Here is a 17,692-nt window from a genome sequence, read left to right as displayed (position 1 = left end):
GTAAGTGATGTTTTTGATATATTTGTGGTGCCTTTGAATGACATATTGGTTAGGTGAATTAGATTGTTTGAAATGGCATATCGGTTTAAGGACAAAATGCATATGAATGAATGGTTTGTAATATGTTTAGTTTATTTAAATGCTATGATGTTGATGGTTTTATGATTATATGGTAATGCTCTGTAACCTTAATCTGACGACTGAGATAGGTTAGGGGTGTTACAACTGTCCTTGTGAAACAGATAAACTGTTAGTGTTAATATTGTCACCATCCAATTGAATATCTGTTAAAGCATGTAAATTGCTAATGATGAATCGAGTACATGTTAAGCATGATTACTGTTAGTGTTGATTTATTCTATTACAAAGCATGCCTTATTGCATTACATGGGGTGGGATGATATGTACGGAGGAAGAGTGATCGTTTAATAATCTATAAATAATGTGGTTCAATCACGAGCCAAGTGGTAGTTTGTTTAATATGCAAATATGTTATACACTCACAATAAGTAGTAGTAATTGTAAATATGTTTTAGCCATAAATATTGGTTGTTTACCCACAAATTTTACACCCAGTGACAGTTTTTATCTGCAATTATGTTGTGTATCCACAACAAGTGGAATTTTATCTACAAATCAATAGTGGTTTATCCACAACCCGGAACTACAAGGCTGGATGAGTTTTGAGAAACTCATAGTGTGGTGTGTAGTAGTGGGGTAGGACCTTTTTTCTGATAAATTGCAAGTGCATTGCCATTCATGAGCATGTGCATACATAAACTATGAATTCTGAAATATTATGATATTGATGTGTTGATCTAAAGAATTGGTACTCTGAATCACTATATGAGTGTGATCATTCTGAGACTTGCTATATTGTATGAGTCATCTATTGTTTGCATTCATTTTCTTGTAATGGAACTCACACTTAGCTTCATGGTTCACTTTCTTTTTATTTCTATCTCTACGAATAACTTACCCAGTTAGGATGCGAACACGATATTCGAAAGGTCTCGACTCAGTTTCGTTTATTAAAATATTTTTGATATCTTTATTAATCAAAGACTATATTATTTTATTTTAGACTGTGGCATAAGACTTGATTTTAGGGTTTATTTAGCATGCATGGTATTTGAAGTAAATTTAAGATAAGAAACATGGATTTAGAAATTAATTTTGCATAAAATTAATTTTGATTTTACTTAATTAAAAATAAGTTGAAAATCACTTTTCCGCTGCTAGATTATCAATAAATTTTGGAAGAATAATTAAATTGGAAATTAACTAAGTTTTCAAAAGTAGTCATGGTTACAAGGCAAATGTTTTACTTAATCATTTTTGTTAACTCGTGAGTTTTTCTGAAATAGGCTAAATTTTCTTTTAAGATAAACAAATATATTAAAATGACTATTTTATAAACCTCGATAACTTATTGGGCCATTTCGGTGGCCAATGTAATCTTCCGAATTCGGGCCTAATGTTTAGCTCGGGTTGGAGAGATTACATTTCATGTCTTTATTTTCTTTTAGATCTTAATTTTTTTTTGTGTTTTATCCCAATTTTTTAAAGTTCTTTTGCAAGTGACTTAAAAGAGGGTACTTGTTGCAAGTCTCAAGGCCCAAAATAGGGCTCATAAACGTGATGGGCTCAAATTTCCTCAAGGCCCAATAACAAGGTTGAAGGCCAAGCAAATCCAAGCAAGATTGAACGGGACATTCCAAGACTTCATTACCAAGGCCCTAGATGCGCACGCAATCGAAAAAGAAAATTAAGATTCAATTTTTTGTTTTCAAGAAAATCTAGAAATTGAATCTTAGTCCAATTTTACTATTTCGGACAATTTTAAGAATCACGAAAATTAAGATTTAAAATCTTGGAAATCTTGGTCCAAGAAACTGAATTTTGCAGCCAAGGCGCATTGGATTTCATGTACGAACTTGAACGAGCCAATTTTAAGAGCAAACGAATCACAAGACCAAATTATTGAAAAAATGGCCTATTAAGATATCTACAAGCCTATCCTGAAGTTTGGAAAGTAATTTAATTAAATATCAGGCCAAATTATCAAAGTGGCCCAAATTGTAAATTATTTAAACTATAGGTCCAATTTTATTTTAATAGGTGGATCATCATGTAAGAATTCAGCCCAAAGAGCCCATTTAATTCCTTTGGCTTAATTCTTTTGGCTAAATTCTCATTAAAAGTCCACACTTAGAATTTTTTTTTTATTTGATGAGTTATCATGTTAGTTATTCTATTAGGGTTAAGAAAACTTATTTTAGAGGCCTATAAGTAGCATGGACGTTCACCCTTATACATACACAATCTTTCAGGTTGTGGGAATCATCTTCAAGCCTTTTCTTGCCAAGATCTCTTTCTTGGAGAAGGAATTAGAGCCTTTGAAAGGAGTTGTGGATTTTTAATGTTTCCAAGGTTTCTTATGATGTCATCTTATCTTTTCTATCCTTAATTTATCGGTTCTTACTGTTTTGGCTTGCTAATTTTATTATTTTTCGTTTTAGGTTAAAGTTGCTTCAAGAAAGACGTTCTCCTAAATTGTTCCATCAAGAAACACATCAAAGTTAGGAGTTTTAACCCTTTCTTGTTATTTCAAACATTCTTGCACAAAACAATTTACTTTTGTTTTTAAAATCACTTCTAACAAATTTGTTTGTGTTTTGTTTTTCCAGATCTGGTTAGGGCATTTTCTTAAGGTCCAAGGACGGTTTTTTTCCATCCAAAAAACCGTAATTCATTCTCTATTGGACTCTTTAGCAACCGGTTCATCTTTCTTTTGTTTTAATTTCATTTGACTCTCCTTTGTGACAACTAATCTGTTTTCATTGTTTCTCGTTTCAGTTTACATTCGTTTGGAGATCTAGGATAAATCCGTGACTTTGACAAACTTTACGATTCGCTTGCGCATTCATCCACATAATTATTTATTAGTACTCTTTTTCTTATTTTAATATCTCACATGCATTAGTCATTGAGATAGGAAAAAAACTCGAATCCAACAGGTTTCGAGCCGATTTGACCCGATAGGGTCAATTTTTTTTATTGAAGTCGGTGGTCAAGGCTAGGCGGGTTAATTTTTAAAAATAGTATAGTCGGCTCGAGATTAGGTTTAAAATGAAACCACCCAACCGCACCCTGCCTTAATTAATTAACATTAATTAATTAAAAAATCCCTAAATTTTATCACTACAAGTCTTATTCTAGCGTCTCTATACTAGTCATATTTTCTATCTTCTTAATTTAATAATTTATTAAAGGAACCTTTGTTCTTTTTTTTTTTTTTTTGTGTGTGTGAGTGTTGTAATCACAACATGCGTGTAAATATACATTACCACAAAACTCCATAGATAAATCATTAAACAAATCTAATAGAAAATTGTGCCAAAATCTTTCATTTAAAAAATAATAATTAATCACAAATTGAGTCGGATTGAATCGAAGTTGAGTATACTATTAATTTTCAATTTCGAGTTCAAAGTGGGTTAATTTTTTTTTAATGTCGAGGTTAGGACGGGGTGGGCAAATAATTGCCCAGCCCCATTGCCATCGCTAGTTAGCCAATGGGTTATAAAGGGCTAAAAATGAATTTTTTAAAAATATATATTTTAAAAAATTTAGAGTTAGGACTAAATTGGAAATTTTTTTAAATGTTGAGGGCCAAATTTATTGATATTTTTTTTAGAATTAGAACTAAAATGACAAATTTTGCAAACAATAATGGCTAATTTTGTTGATTTTTTTATATTTAGGATCAAATTGATAGAACGTGTAAACATTGGAGGGCTAATTTTGTTACTAAACCAATAAAAAAGCCCACATTAGCTCAAAGTTATTAAAAAATTTAATTTCGAAAAGTGTAGTGACTAAATTGAAAAAAAAATTAATAGTTAAGTGACCAAATAGAATGAAAGACATAGTTGAGTGACCATTTTTATAGTTTACTAATAAAAAAATAAATTTTAGCATGGAAATGTCATTATTTAATAGAAAATTTTAACGAAAAGGCTAATTCGTATGTTTCGAAATGTATAATGGTTAATTTGTCCATTTTTCAGTAGAAGAGTCGAAATGCAATCCACCTATAAATATAGAAACTTCATGATACTTTTATCAAATTTCACTGGTTGTTAAAATTCTTCCATTTTTCAAATCTAATGTGATGCTACTTTACAACTAGAAAACAAAAACCCAGAAAATGTATCATGAGACGTTACAAGTTAGTACAATGAGGAAGAATCTTACCCTTACCATTTGTCATTCATCTTTCATGCAAGGCTCTGCAAATCCAAATTAAAGAACTCACAGTTCAAAGCAGACATTGAATTTTGTTCGAGTTTAATTGTTAGGTTAATTTCTTTTAAATGAAATGAGAATTTGAAATTATGATTTAAGTTTTGGTAAGTTAATGTCTAATTTGAATTTTAGCCTATTTTTATTATTTGGGTCATGTTCTTTTGATATTAAATGTTTTGGGCTTTGACCCATTTTATTTTATTATACAATTAATATTTTTTTATTATAATTTATTAAGCTACAAAAATACAAAAAAATAGAAAAAAAAATTCAACTTTGTAAAAATAGAAATCGACCCCTCTAAGTTTATAATTTTACAATTTGATCCTAATTACTAGCTTATTTGTCACCTGCCCCATCACTGCCATGCTCCTACACACTACCACCTCCCATTATCCCATCCACCACGCCCCTAACCCTGTCACACCGCCCTACTTTGCTAGCACTACCGCCCACCCTCATTCCCTTCAAAAATTTACCATCTTCACCATATCAAGGGCCCTCTCTATCTGTAGACCCTTTTCATTCATCTCACACGAACCAATCAACCATCATCACTTTCACCCGCTCCCCTACCATTCTTCTCTCATCTCTCAACATTCTTACCCTTTCCCACTCACTCTCACTAACCATCCAATCCTCACAGCAACTCACTACACCACCTCACTCAATCATCGTCTAACCCAACACATCCCTCTTTGCCATTGTTTCCTTTGACTCTTATGCACCACTCCCACCTTTCCAAACCCCATCAACAGCCAATCGACCACCTCACCACACTCAAAACCATCACTCGTTCTAAGCCATTCAACTAAAACCATCCTATGGAAGCTATTATAGCAGGCAAGTTTCACTAGAGGTAAGTAGCTCTCCCAACTACCTTCAAATTCAAGTATACAACTATATAACATGTCCTCAAGAATCAGAATCACTCTCTTAGATTGGCCATCAATTTGAGAGTGAAAAGCATGTTGGAATTCAACTTGGTATCCAACGCTTTGTATAACTTGCCCTAGAACCTAGAAGTGAAACTCAAATCCGTATATGAAATTATAGAGGAGTAGTCAACCCTTACCAAAATAAAATGAGCAGACTTTGTCAATCTATCAACAATAACCTGAATTGAATTTTTTTTCTCGAGGTCAATAGCAAACCAACTACAAAATTCATGGTCACTCATTCTCATTTCCACTCAAGTATCGAAATGGGTTGCAACAATCTTAAGGGAACTTGATGCTCAAACTTTTACTTGTTGGCATACCAAACACTTGGCTATATATTCGGTGATGTCCTATTTTATTCTCGGCCACTAGTAAAATGGTTTCAAATCATTATACCTCTTGTTACTTCCCTAGTCGATAGCATAAGAACTATGGTGAGCTTAAATTGAATTTTTTTTCTCGAGGTTAATAGCAAACCAACTACAAAATTCATGGGGTCACTCATTCTCATTTCCACTCAAGTATCGAAATAAGTTGCAACAATCTTAAGGGAACTTGATGCTCAAACTTTTACTTGTTGGCATACCAAACACTTGGCTACATACTCGGTGATGTCCTATTTTATTCTCGGCCACTAGTAAAATGGTTTCAAATCATTATACCTCTTGTTACTTCCCTAGTCGATAGCATAAGAACTATGGTGAGCTTCTCAAAGACTATTGTTTCAACTCCGTATCATTCGAAACACATAACCTCTTTTGGAAGTATAAACTTTCGTCTTCACCTAAAGTGAACTCACAAGTCTAACCTTCCTCAACAAGTTTCCATTTCAGCAGCAATTTTCAACAAGAGCATAGAGAAAAACACAATAATTTTTAGGACTAAAAGTGAAGAAATAGAGAATAGAAGAAAAACTAATTAAAGGATAACCAAAATTCGTTGGTAGATACGCACCTACTAGTTGATATTCTATACCAACAACTTGAGAGTTGCAAGAAAAAATTTAAATAAAAGAACATCTGGACAGAAATGGAGCAACAAGTATTCCATAGCACTAGCCTATATTATTCATGTCAATTTTAAATTTATGATTTTGTTGAATAGAGGAATATAAAAAGTATTTAGAAAAAAAAAGAAATTAAACCCAATGAACAAAGGTAAGAAAAAAATTTTGGAAAAAATATTTTCATGAAAGTAAATCCTTCGAAAGAAAAAAAAAACGAAGATATTCCTCTGTAAATGACAGTTACCCGATCTACTGATAGAAAGACAAAAGTTAGACAAATTGAGGTAATATTGCAAGAATACTATTTTATCTATTCCTTCTGGGCATGAATAAGCCACTCATCAGGGCTATGTCAGCCCGTCCGTAATAAGCAAAATAATAAGCCAAACAAAGGAAAAATAGTTAGCCCAACGAATAAAAGGTTGGAATGCATAACCCATTACATTCAACCAACACAACTTTCCAAATATCCAACTTATTTTAACCATTAATGCACAACAAAATGCATTTATAATTATTTCCTTCCAATATTCAATGAACCAATAAGAAATCCACTTCACCTGCAATGAGAGGAGGAGCAAACTAGCCCCCCATTCTCATTGTTGACTCTACAGAGGGGAAAATGGTTAACCAATATGTATAATTTACAGGCAAAAGCTCTGTCTCTAAATGATTTATATAGACATTAGAAGGCAATCTTTCAGTCCAGGTAAAAAAGAGTCACAATTTTTCGGAGATTCTTGGCTTCTTGGCATGTTTCCATCAACAACTTGCTATCATGGAAGGCAAAGCAAATGACTTGCTGTACATGTGAAATGATGTCCCTATTACACAGCCTGCAAATTTGACCATAGATATATATAGCATGTAAGATGGATTTTTGTCAGCTAATCAAGATTTCCCAATTGCAAGAAACTATAGCAACTCATGCTATGAATGTTTCTTGCATGTAAAACTTAGGTATACCGTAGTTGGCTTCACCAATTCACAAGCAAAATGTTGGCTCAATAAAAGACAGTGCATGTGAAAAGCTGGATAGTCTTCAAGCAAGTTACTGAACAAGTTTTGCTGACTTAAATCAGACACTGCTTGCACTGATTGATTTACTTTATTTCTTGCACTGTTTTATGGGTTGATATTTTGTATTTATGTTAGGCTATATATATAGTCTTACCAGTTTACCAAGTACAAGACAATGGAGGGTGATGTCTGCTATTATTAGTTCACCGCAGCTTATGATGATGAACTGAATATCACTGAAACTTACTTCTCTAGGCCTCTTAACACATTACAGATAATTGTTTCTCTATGCCTGTATTGTTCCTCTGTTCCACTCTTGCTTCCCTCTTTTCCATCCAAATTATAACCAGTTGCCTCATTTCTCTCACTCGCTACCCCTTCATCCCATGGCACCAAACTAGGTGTATAATGGCAATCTATAACCCAGCAATAATAATTTAGCACAAGCTAGCACTGAATTCTCCAGTTTCCCATTGGTAGTCCATTAGCTTAGAAAAATATCTCAGCTGTCTTCATATACAGGCTTGACCTAAGTCAAACAGAATAGCGACTAAGCTAACTTGACAGAAGTCAAAATAATTGGTGACCTACATGGTAAAGATTACTGTATCACATAAAGTGAAGTTAGAATCGGCAGAATTATGGGTTTCCACTAGTTATCCAATGCTTACCAAAGCTTTCAAGCTCGGTATGAATGAAACCCGGTCAAAAGAACTGCTTGGGAAACCACCTTATCATGCAACCATGTAACAAAGCATCTCACGAAATTACCGCCTTTAAGTTAATAGAATGTTCTCCATTGAGATCTTATCACAATGTCATTATTATTAACTTGAAACCTAAATCAATGACCAGTTCCACCAGGAGGAGTGCTGAAAGTATGATTAAAAGAATAAAGTTATGACAAACCTGCTGGCTTCTATCAAAGGTAGATGATCATTATAGGGCTTCTCTATCACAGTTTGCACCTGAAAATTTGAGAATAAAACATCAAACCACCCCTAACAGAAATATGCAATGTCAGTTTCACCTTCACAATTAATTTGAGATCTTCAGTAGCACATGTTTGAAACATCCAATTAATAATGTTTAACGATCTAACTGTACAGAAGGCATTGAAACTCTTCATTACAACCACTGGCTCCCAGGGTTTGGAGCATGGTGGCCACAATCTTCTATAAAGCAATAAAATCTGGGCAAAAGCAACTTAAAATTTTGTTTAGCATCTATGCCCCATCACCTAAGCCAATATCATAAAATGAACTTGTCCAATAAAAATTTTGAACACTAATGACCCTAAAGAACTAAAGTTTTCAATATTGCATACAATAATAATTTATTACATGGTGCTCGATACAAAAGCCTAGGACTGGAGAAAAACAGTCAGACTAAATACTCGAGAAATGAACTGTGGCCACAAGCCACATTCCACACTGGCCACTGAGAGTGCAATAATTCAACCCAGTATAAGACTGTTTTAGAATGACACCAACAGCAGCTCGATTTATAACTTTCAGTGATTGACCAGCAGTATCCCATCAGTAACCCTCAACATAAGAACTGAACATGTTACAGCTTGAGCAAAATGAGCTAACAGCATAGCCTCTTTGGTTACAAGAAACTGGTCATGAATTTTCAATAGAATCTGCTATGGATATATAAAGCAACATGTTTACTTATTAGACAAACAGATCTAACAAAATGCAAAGGAATTAGCAGTGTCAGATGAAGCCATAACAAACCAATGGCACAAACAAGCTTCTTAAGAATGGCTTAAATGCTATTATCACATACCTTTTCCAACAATTCCTGACTCTCAGGAGGTTGTTTCTTCAAGCTCTGTGGCAATATTACTGTAAGCAACTCTGGTTTCTCTGCTCTTAAAGCACCTCTGATGACAGCTGCATTAGTACCTGATGCACCTGATGTGAAAATATGGTTTTTCTGCAAGCCATGTTAGCAGCAAGGTCAAAACAATTCTAGGAGGAAAAGTGTATATTTTCTGGGAGAAAAAAGACAGTGAGACTTGAATATTGCAGCAAGTATCCATTGTGTTGTGCGACTTATAGCAAAGGATAAATAAAAACTAGAATCATGGCACTCACAGTTATAACTAATGCATAACTAAGAATCTCAATGAGCTCTTGGTGCATAAATCCCATATTCCGAGTTCCAAAAAACCCAATAGATCTAGGCCCTTGTTGCTGAATTGCTAATAGCTCCTGCATAGTTGCATGACCACATATAGAAGTTAGCAGTCAAAAAAAATTCCAAAATACTAAAATCAGTAAATGTTTTCAAGCTGCAGCGAAGACCTTGGCTAAGGCATGAATTACATATCATTTATGTAAAAGGCCAATATTAGATAGCCAAAGATCCTCGGATCATCAAGTTGTAATTAAATCAGATACATTAAGTTAAAGAAATAGTGTAACCAGACTTTCATTTCACAAGCTATCAAAGTTTCTTGGAGAGCTGTATATCATAAAACAAGGCTCTTAGAATGGTATGCGGGTAAAAACATTTGTAAAAAATCCATTATAAGCACAGGCAAAGTAGTGGTATCCATTGTACAGGCTCAGTTCTTTACTGGAATCTACATAATAAAAATGCGTAGAACTTAAGTGCTATTTTCCTGCATAAAAATCACATACCTGCAAATAATCTACATCAGGAACCGGTTTCAACTTTGAAACCGTAACTGCCCCTGATCCTTCCACAATAGATTGGACTTGTGTAGGAATCTGCATCCCAGTATCTTCATCAGAACTAACTAAGCAAACTGCATTCTCCTCTTCATATCTATAGCCATCCATCTCTTGATCTCTTCTTGTATGCGCACAAATCCACTAAACCAGTACATAAAAACAGAATCCCTGACAGTAAATCATTAGTGAAAACTAACTGCCCACAAAGAGTGGTGATCAGCCATGAGCTCAGACTATAATTTTGAGAGATTCTGAAAATTGAGCATCCTTCAATTAAAATTAGTGAAAAAGAGATGCATTTACATATGGCAGATCATTCAATTTTAACAGATTCAACAACTTGGATGGAATATCTGCTGTCGAAAACTTCATATGGAAATTTTCAAAACAAGAATGTGATGTAGATTAGATTGGAGTAACCAGTTATTACTAATATAATGAATACAAGAACATTGATCACTTAGATACAAATTTTACAAAGTTAAGTACAGAATGAATCCATAAACAATGCAAATATTTCTTGCCCTAGAAACTTAAAGATCAGCTTTAACAAGCAAGAACCTCATGGGGCATTTGCATAAACAAATTAGGGTATTGGTTTACTCTTCATTACCTTATTATAGGATCTTAATTAAATACAATATGCAAGATCGATGCCTAAGAAATATCCTCTGTCAAGCAAATGAAAAATTCCTGACAATCTACACCCAGGATTACACATGTTTTTCAGTAATTCATTCGGAAAATACGCAAATTTAGGGGCAATAATCAGATAAGAAAGTAGCGCTGACAAAAATATTTTGCCAGCCTGCATTCAACCACAAAATTGCTGACAGAAATCATTTTCTCTTATTTTCACAGAAAGAATGCACTTCTCTGCTTTCTTTCTCAATATTTATCTTCCTCTCAGTGAGATACTCCACATTACAACCAACCTTAAGTAATTACCTTCCAACAGAAACTAAAACATTTGGAGTGGAATCGAATCTAATTCAGTCCTTGACAAAGATGCCACAAACGAATAAAACCAGTACGGGATTGTACAAACATATCTGCTGACCCTTTCCAACCAAGTTTCTATTTTATTTGAGGGGCAATTCCTCACGCTCTCCAATGGTAACAAACCAGCCCACCATGTTGAGAAAGAAATGATATTATTAATTATCACCAGAAGAGCAGATGATTTTGTCCCCAATATTAATATATATAAATATTCTTTTGCTTAAAATATTTTGACTTCCAAATTAATATCTGCGTAGAGATACATCATGTAAAAACATGTATCAAAGGTAAAAGCGAATAACAAATCTAAATAGACCTACCTTCATTGAACACCCTTGCAATTTCCCACCCAAAAATACAACTATATCTACATCAGAAGCAGAGATCTATGTGAAATCACATTCATTGACAACTCCTGTTCGGGTTGAAGATACTAATATAAACTTAGTGTTAATAAATTCTTTTTTTCTCTCAGAAACATGTTACAATTCTCAGACAGACAATGCTACTTCCTCGCCATTTTTCAAAATTCTCTTGAGCGGATAATCAATCCAAATGACATGTTCAGAAATTACATGAATGACTCCATAGATTCATAATTCAGCCAGTCAGTTAGGATTTAAATAAATAACAAAACCTTCGATAGATATCAATTTAAAGAAAGAAGGAAGCAGAAAATTGAACAACACAACTTCCAAAAGGTTAATATTCCAATGAAGAAAACAGAAATCAGAACTTGAAAAGGGAAAAACTTCAATGAGAATACCTTTTTCTTGGAGAAAAAATGTGGGTTTCTTCTGAAAGTACATGAGTGATGAGAAAAAGAGGAGAAAGTAAAACTAGGGTTTGCAGAAGAGAGAAAAGATGTGTAATAAGAAGAAGATGGAATTCTGGTTGGAGTTGTTAAAGGCAACAACAACTTCATTGGTAAAGTTATGCTCATTTGCTTATTATTAGCTGATTATTCTGATTGTTCCTTTCCTTCAGTCTTTCTGGGCTGCCTTTTCTTTAATAGCCTCTAATCCTTGAGATTTTCCTTTTTTATATATTTTTTCCTCATAGAAAGTTTAGAGAAAGTTGGGAAAAAGTAGAAAAAAACCGAAAGATTTTCTTTGGGGAAATTAGATTTAGTGTGGAATAATAATTAAAATTACTGTTTTGAGTGATTTCTATAACTTATATCTTTCAAGTGTATGGTTAGATATTTTATTCATGGCGTAATATGAAATGTACCTCTAAACGTTTATAGTTTTGTAAATTTCACGCTTATTTTTTTAAGTTAAATTTGACTCTCATCAATTAAATTTAACTACTAATATTTTAAAATTAAGTCATATTAATTTTTTATCGAAAATATTTACTAAAATTTTTATTTTTAAACATGACAACCTATATGACAATTAACAAGTATTTTATGTTTATTTTTTTGAATTTTTACGAACTTTTTATAAATTAATTCTAATTTTAAATTTTAATATTTTTATAATTTTAAATTATTTTTGACATGACGATATAATAGAAATATTCTTATGTTAGCATGAAATACAGATGGATTGTTACACTAATATCATTAAAATTTTAATGTTTTAATTAATATTTTTGTTGAAGAAAAGCATTTTGACTTTTTAAAAAGTTTATGATCAAATTTAACTAAAAATAAATAAATAATTGAGGGTTAAATTTATCATTATACCTTATTTATTGGGTGGACATAAAATGTTTTTAAAGAGTCTTCTTTTATTTATTTATTTTAGATATAAAATCAATTCTGGTCCTAAAATTGGTAACTTTTACTATTTTATTTCTGATTTTTTATCCATAATAGTCCTTAAACTTGGATTCTATCAAATAATTTAGTATTTTTTAACATCGTCGAGAGGTGATGAGTTACATTATGAAATAGTTTCACATCATCAATTGAAATTAAAAATTAAAAACATATAAAATTGAAAATTATAAACATAAAAACTAATTTTCTTACTCATGCGATGCACGAGTTTATTGTATATATAAATAAAAATATAATTAGTAAAATTGTGTAATTGTTTTCAACACCCATACCATTAATGAAGACCAAATTTTAATAAAATTATACTGAGGTTTTTAAATTTTTTACTAATATATTTATTTTAAACAGAAAATGTTTATATAATTTATTAATTTTAATTTTATAAAAAACCATTAAAAGGATAATAATTGCTAAAATGTTTGCAAATATTAATATTATATTTCAAAATGGTTTAGAAATCTAAAGTAAAATTTCATGTTGAAGGTGTAACATTATCATTATTTGACTTGTATTTTTAATAAGAGAAAATATAAAATTTTGACTAAATAGTAATTAAGAATGTTCAATAATATGCAATAACATCCTCGCAAATGAGTTTGACAAATGTAAACTTAAATTTTAAATAAAACAAAATTTTGCTTTTCTAATACCAATTGCTTTATTGTGAGAACATAAAATATTTTTACAAACTTAATTTTTCTAAAAAATGTTTTAATGTGGCATAACTTTTTATAAAAATTTTATTTAATATAAAGATATTTTATAATTTTAGATAAAAATTACTTTTTAAATTGTTATTTATTTATTATTTTGAAAATTTAAAATAGTTTTTCAGAAATATATTTTAAGATTAATGTGTATATATTACAGTAAATACTTATTTTTTATTTTTATAAAATTATTATTTAAATAATTAATTTTAAATTCAAATTTAATTTTTATTATTTTAAAGTTTTTATGATAATTTTATATTAAAAATATGGTGCTGCTTGATTTCAGGGCTTATATTTGAATCATTATTTTCAAATTAAAAACTTTAGCTATTTAATTATATTATACAAAAAGGTTTTTTTTAAAAAATATGTTCTAAAATATATGAACCTTTTATTTTAAAAACATGTTTTTTTTTAAATTTTCCTTTCGTAATTTTAAATCAGTTTGAAAAAAATTAATCTTTTAATTTCAAAATTCCTTTTTAATCAGTATTTTAAATATTCCTACAAAATAGTATTTGAAATAATATTTTAAAATGTTTTAAGATTTAAATATTGAAATATATTAAGAAATAATTTTGCTTGAAAAATATTCTTTAAAATATTTAAATTGTTTGAACATTATCTAAAAAGAATTCAATCATCTTTCACAATTTTTTAAAAAATTCTTGTTCTTATTTGTATAAATCAAAACTTAAAAATACGAATACAAGATCAAAATGTAAATTAAACCAAAATCTTAAAGGTTAAACATGAAGTTGATTTGAAGTTACAAAGTTAAGAAATTCTTTTATATATAAAAGTCAATTCATATATATAATTACCAATTTTAAAAAGTTTTAATTTAAAATATTTAAAGGATGGAAGATTAAAATGTGTGTTACTATCTAAATTGTAAAACTCTTTTTTTCTTTACTCGATTTGAAATTAGCATTAATATCTTGTCATCTTATCATAAATAAATAAGATTTAATGTTTAATATAATAATTTGCTTTTGATTTTTTTAATTATAGATGTCATTTTTCATTTTATGGTCTAAGACCAATTTTGTTCAAGTAAGGGTGATATTTAAATAAAGTCTTATTAACAAAGACGACTTAAGAATTTAAATTTGATTTAAATGCTTAGTGGAAAAAATCTATTTCCACTCATTCCAATCACTTGATGATGTGTCAATAATATAAAAAGTCAAATCTCAACAATTTGAGGAATTATTTTATGAACCCTCATTTCCATATCATTTATGGTCCCTACCAATTAAAAATAAATTCATTATCTTTTTCACATTAAATGTACAATTAGTAAGAAAAGATTGTAGATGAGGTGGAAAAAATGATGTGCTTATTTTTAATTAGTAGGGACCATAAATAATGTAGTAAGTAAGGTTCATAAAATTAATTTTCCAAAATTTATAATGTGAAATATCTATTTATTTAAAACTTGTAATATATAATACTAGTTTTTATATTTGTACGATGCACTAATAAATTCTATGTATTAATTAAAACATATAAATTAATTTTGTATTACAATTTATTTATTTTTATAAGTTATACATATACTATGGTATATAAATTTAAAAATTAAATTAAATACTTATATATATGTAAAAACTTAGATGGTGAAATTTTTACATAAGTTTAATTTAAAAGTTTAATATTTACATTTGAAAAAGAAATGAAAATGTATGTATGTTAATATGTATAATGTTTAATATGATTTGTATTCTTTCAAAACAAAATATGCTTTGTGTAAATTTATACACGATAATCTGAAAAATCTCCATCCAACGTACAATCGTCATATGTTGTCGTATGTATATTAATATATTTTTATAAGAAAAACATTGTTTTAATATGTAATTAACTTTGTAAAATTTTATTTTTTAAAATTTGTCTAACACAATATTTAAATTAGTTTTAAAAATAATTAGTTTTATATTTAAAATATTTATAAATTATGCTATTTTGAATTTATAAAAGTATTTAAAATTATTTTTAAAATTTAAAAGTTTATAAGTAAAAAAATTCTTTTCATTTTAAATAAATTTTAAAATATGTTTTTTATCTAATTAGGTTTTAATTATATTAAATACATATTTGTTTTAATTATGTTTGTAAATCTTTAATGTGCAAAGAATATTTTAATTATTTAAATATATTCAAAATATTTTTTATAATGCATATTAAATTATGATTTTTATGTTATAAATTTAAAACGTAAATTTTAATTTGATTTTTAAAATGTTGTTATAAAAACTTCATATATCCGTAATTGTATTTATCAATTTTAAGTTATAAAGTATTTTTAATTATTCTAAAACCTTGTGTTTATATCAATTTTAAAAACGGAGTTTAAAGTAAATAATTAAAATATTTTTAAAATAAATATCAAATACTAAAATTTGTTAACAATGTTAAATTCTATCTTTAAACCATTTTAATTTTTAAAATTTTAATATAATTTCGTATTTATTAAATTCAATAAATAAAATTCTTTTCATTTTTTAATTTAAAAGTATTTTTAGAAAACCATGTATTTAATATACTTTTATTTTATTAAATAAATCCATTATATTTTTACGCTAAACGAATCCATGTATATATTTTTTAAATGAATCCATTATATTTAATAGACTGTTTAATATTTATTATATTAAATAACTTTTTCTTTTTAAACAGTATATTTCAAAACCATGTATCTAATATATTTTATTGTATTAAATAAACTACCAAAAATATTGTTGGAAGAAGTAGAGGTAGTAGGCCTGTTCATGGGTCGAGTCCGAAAACCCACTTAAAAAGTGAGAGGGTTTGGACAAAAATATAGGCCTGAAAAAATAGGCTTAGGCAAAAATTAATGCCGGTTTAAAAAAGGGGTCGGGCCTTGAGTAAGGTAATTTTGACCTAGGCTCGGCCCGGCCCGAATTCACAAAAGGACAAAAATTTTTTGTTATTTTTTGTTGTTTTAATACTATTTTCTTGTTGTTTTCTACTTATTTTGCTACCATTTCACTATTATGTTACTACTATTTTGTTGTTATTGTTTAGATTTTATATAACACTTGTTTTATTCTTAATTTTGTTATTATTTTAAAGGTATTTACTTGTTAATTTGCATCTATCTTAGTGTTATTTAAGTATACATATTTTTAAAATTTATTCTCAATTTGTTGGGAAATACTTATTTTAATGTTTTTAGTATTTTTGATGTATTATATATATAAAAATAATATAAAAAATTAATACAGACGGGCCAGGCCGGGCTTGGACAAAATTTTAAGCCCATTTTTCGAGTTGAGCTAGGCCTTGGCCTAGATTTTGCTAGGCCTAAACTCGGCCTGGTCCGGACCATGAGCACTTGTAGGAGGTACGCTTCTTCTCTAGGTATTTGAACCAAGTTCGAATTATCAGAGTTGACATTATTGAGAGGAATTTACTTGAATAGCACCCCTGGCCTGAACAAGACTATATTCTAACCATAAAACGGATGAGCACATATGTGATTTATTTTTATACCAAAAATTATATTAAATAAACTAATTTTCTTACCCATGCATCTAAATTAAAATATATTAAATTATTTATAATTATTTATAAAATTTATTAATAACTTTAAACGTTCGCACGTTTAGAGGCGGTCAATTATACAAAATGCACATGTTCAATTCCTAATCCAATCTCATACCATTTATGTCAAACACTTTCAATCTCGTATAGTTATGGTTATACCAATCTTTACATGCCAATTTGCCTACCTATTCATGTCAAAACTATCATTTCTACTTAACTTATACATATTCGTTTATGCAACTCAATTCAACACATGAGTTTCTAAACATACCATTCAATTCACAAGTATAAATTCATCATTTGAACTCATTTATATAGATATTTATACTCAATCACATGTTACCATTTCAATCATTTCCGAGTCCATAATCCCATTCATACTCAATCTGCCTTTACGGCTCGTTTTCCATTCATTTCACATATTGAAATTCAAATTCATATATCACTTTACATAACATTTATACAATTCATTCATTTATAACTCTATTAACCAACACAGACTCAGATCAGATACGCAGTTTCGTCACCCTGCATCTCAATCTGGCACCACAGTGTATCATCGGATAAACCGAAAGAAAGATATTGGCACACATAATGCATCATTGGGCAAGCCGAAGCAATTATAATGG

At 29.6% G+C, this 17,692-nt stretch overlaps 1 protein-coding gene across 2 annotated transcripts; it reads right to left on the bottom strand.

Annotated features, from left to right (window-relative positions):
- Positions 1 to 6,717: 6,717 nt before the first annotated feature.
- LOC108467247 (uncharacterized) lies at positions 6,718 to 12,122 on the bottom strand. 2 transcript variants are annotated; one of them, XM_017767836.2, is made up of 6 exons: positions 11,755 to 12,122; positions 9,933 to 10,127; positions 9,384 to 9,500; positions 9,073 to 9,222; positions 8,188 to 8,246; positions 6,718 to 7,094 (listed from the first exon to the last, which is right to left on the bottom strand). In XM_017767836.2, the coding sequence occupies exons 1-6, from the start codon at positions 11,929 to 11,931 to the stop codon at positions 6,959 to 6,961; spliced, it is 834 nt and encodes a 277-aa protein (XP_017623325.1). In that variant the 5' UTR covers positions 11,932 to 12,122; the 3' UTR covers positions 6,718 to 6,958. The 2 variants fall into 2 exon arrangements, with proteins under 2 accessions (XP_017623325.1, XP_052880706.1); XM_053024746.1 differs by lacking the exons at positions 6,718 to 7,094; positions 8,188 to 8,246 and adding an exon at positions 8,303 to 8,926 and having other exon boundaries at positions 11,755 to 12,083.
- Between the last annotated feature and the right edge of the window lie 5,570 nt (positions 12,123 to 17,692).

Source organism: Gossypium arboreum, chromosome 2 (genome assembly GCF_025698485.1).
Source record: "Gossypium arboreum isolate Shixiya-1 chromosome 2, ASM2569848v2, whole genome shotgun sequence".
Taxonomy (NCBI): Eukaryota; Viridiplantae; Streptophyta; class Magnoliopsida; order Malvales; family Malvaceae; genus Gossypium; species Gossypium arboreum.
The sequence above is the reverse complement of the archived record's forward strand: the minus strand, read 5'-3'. Positions and strand labels throughout refer to the sequence as shown.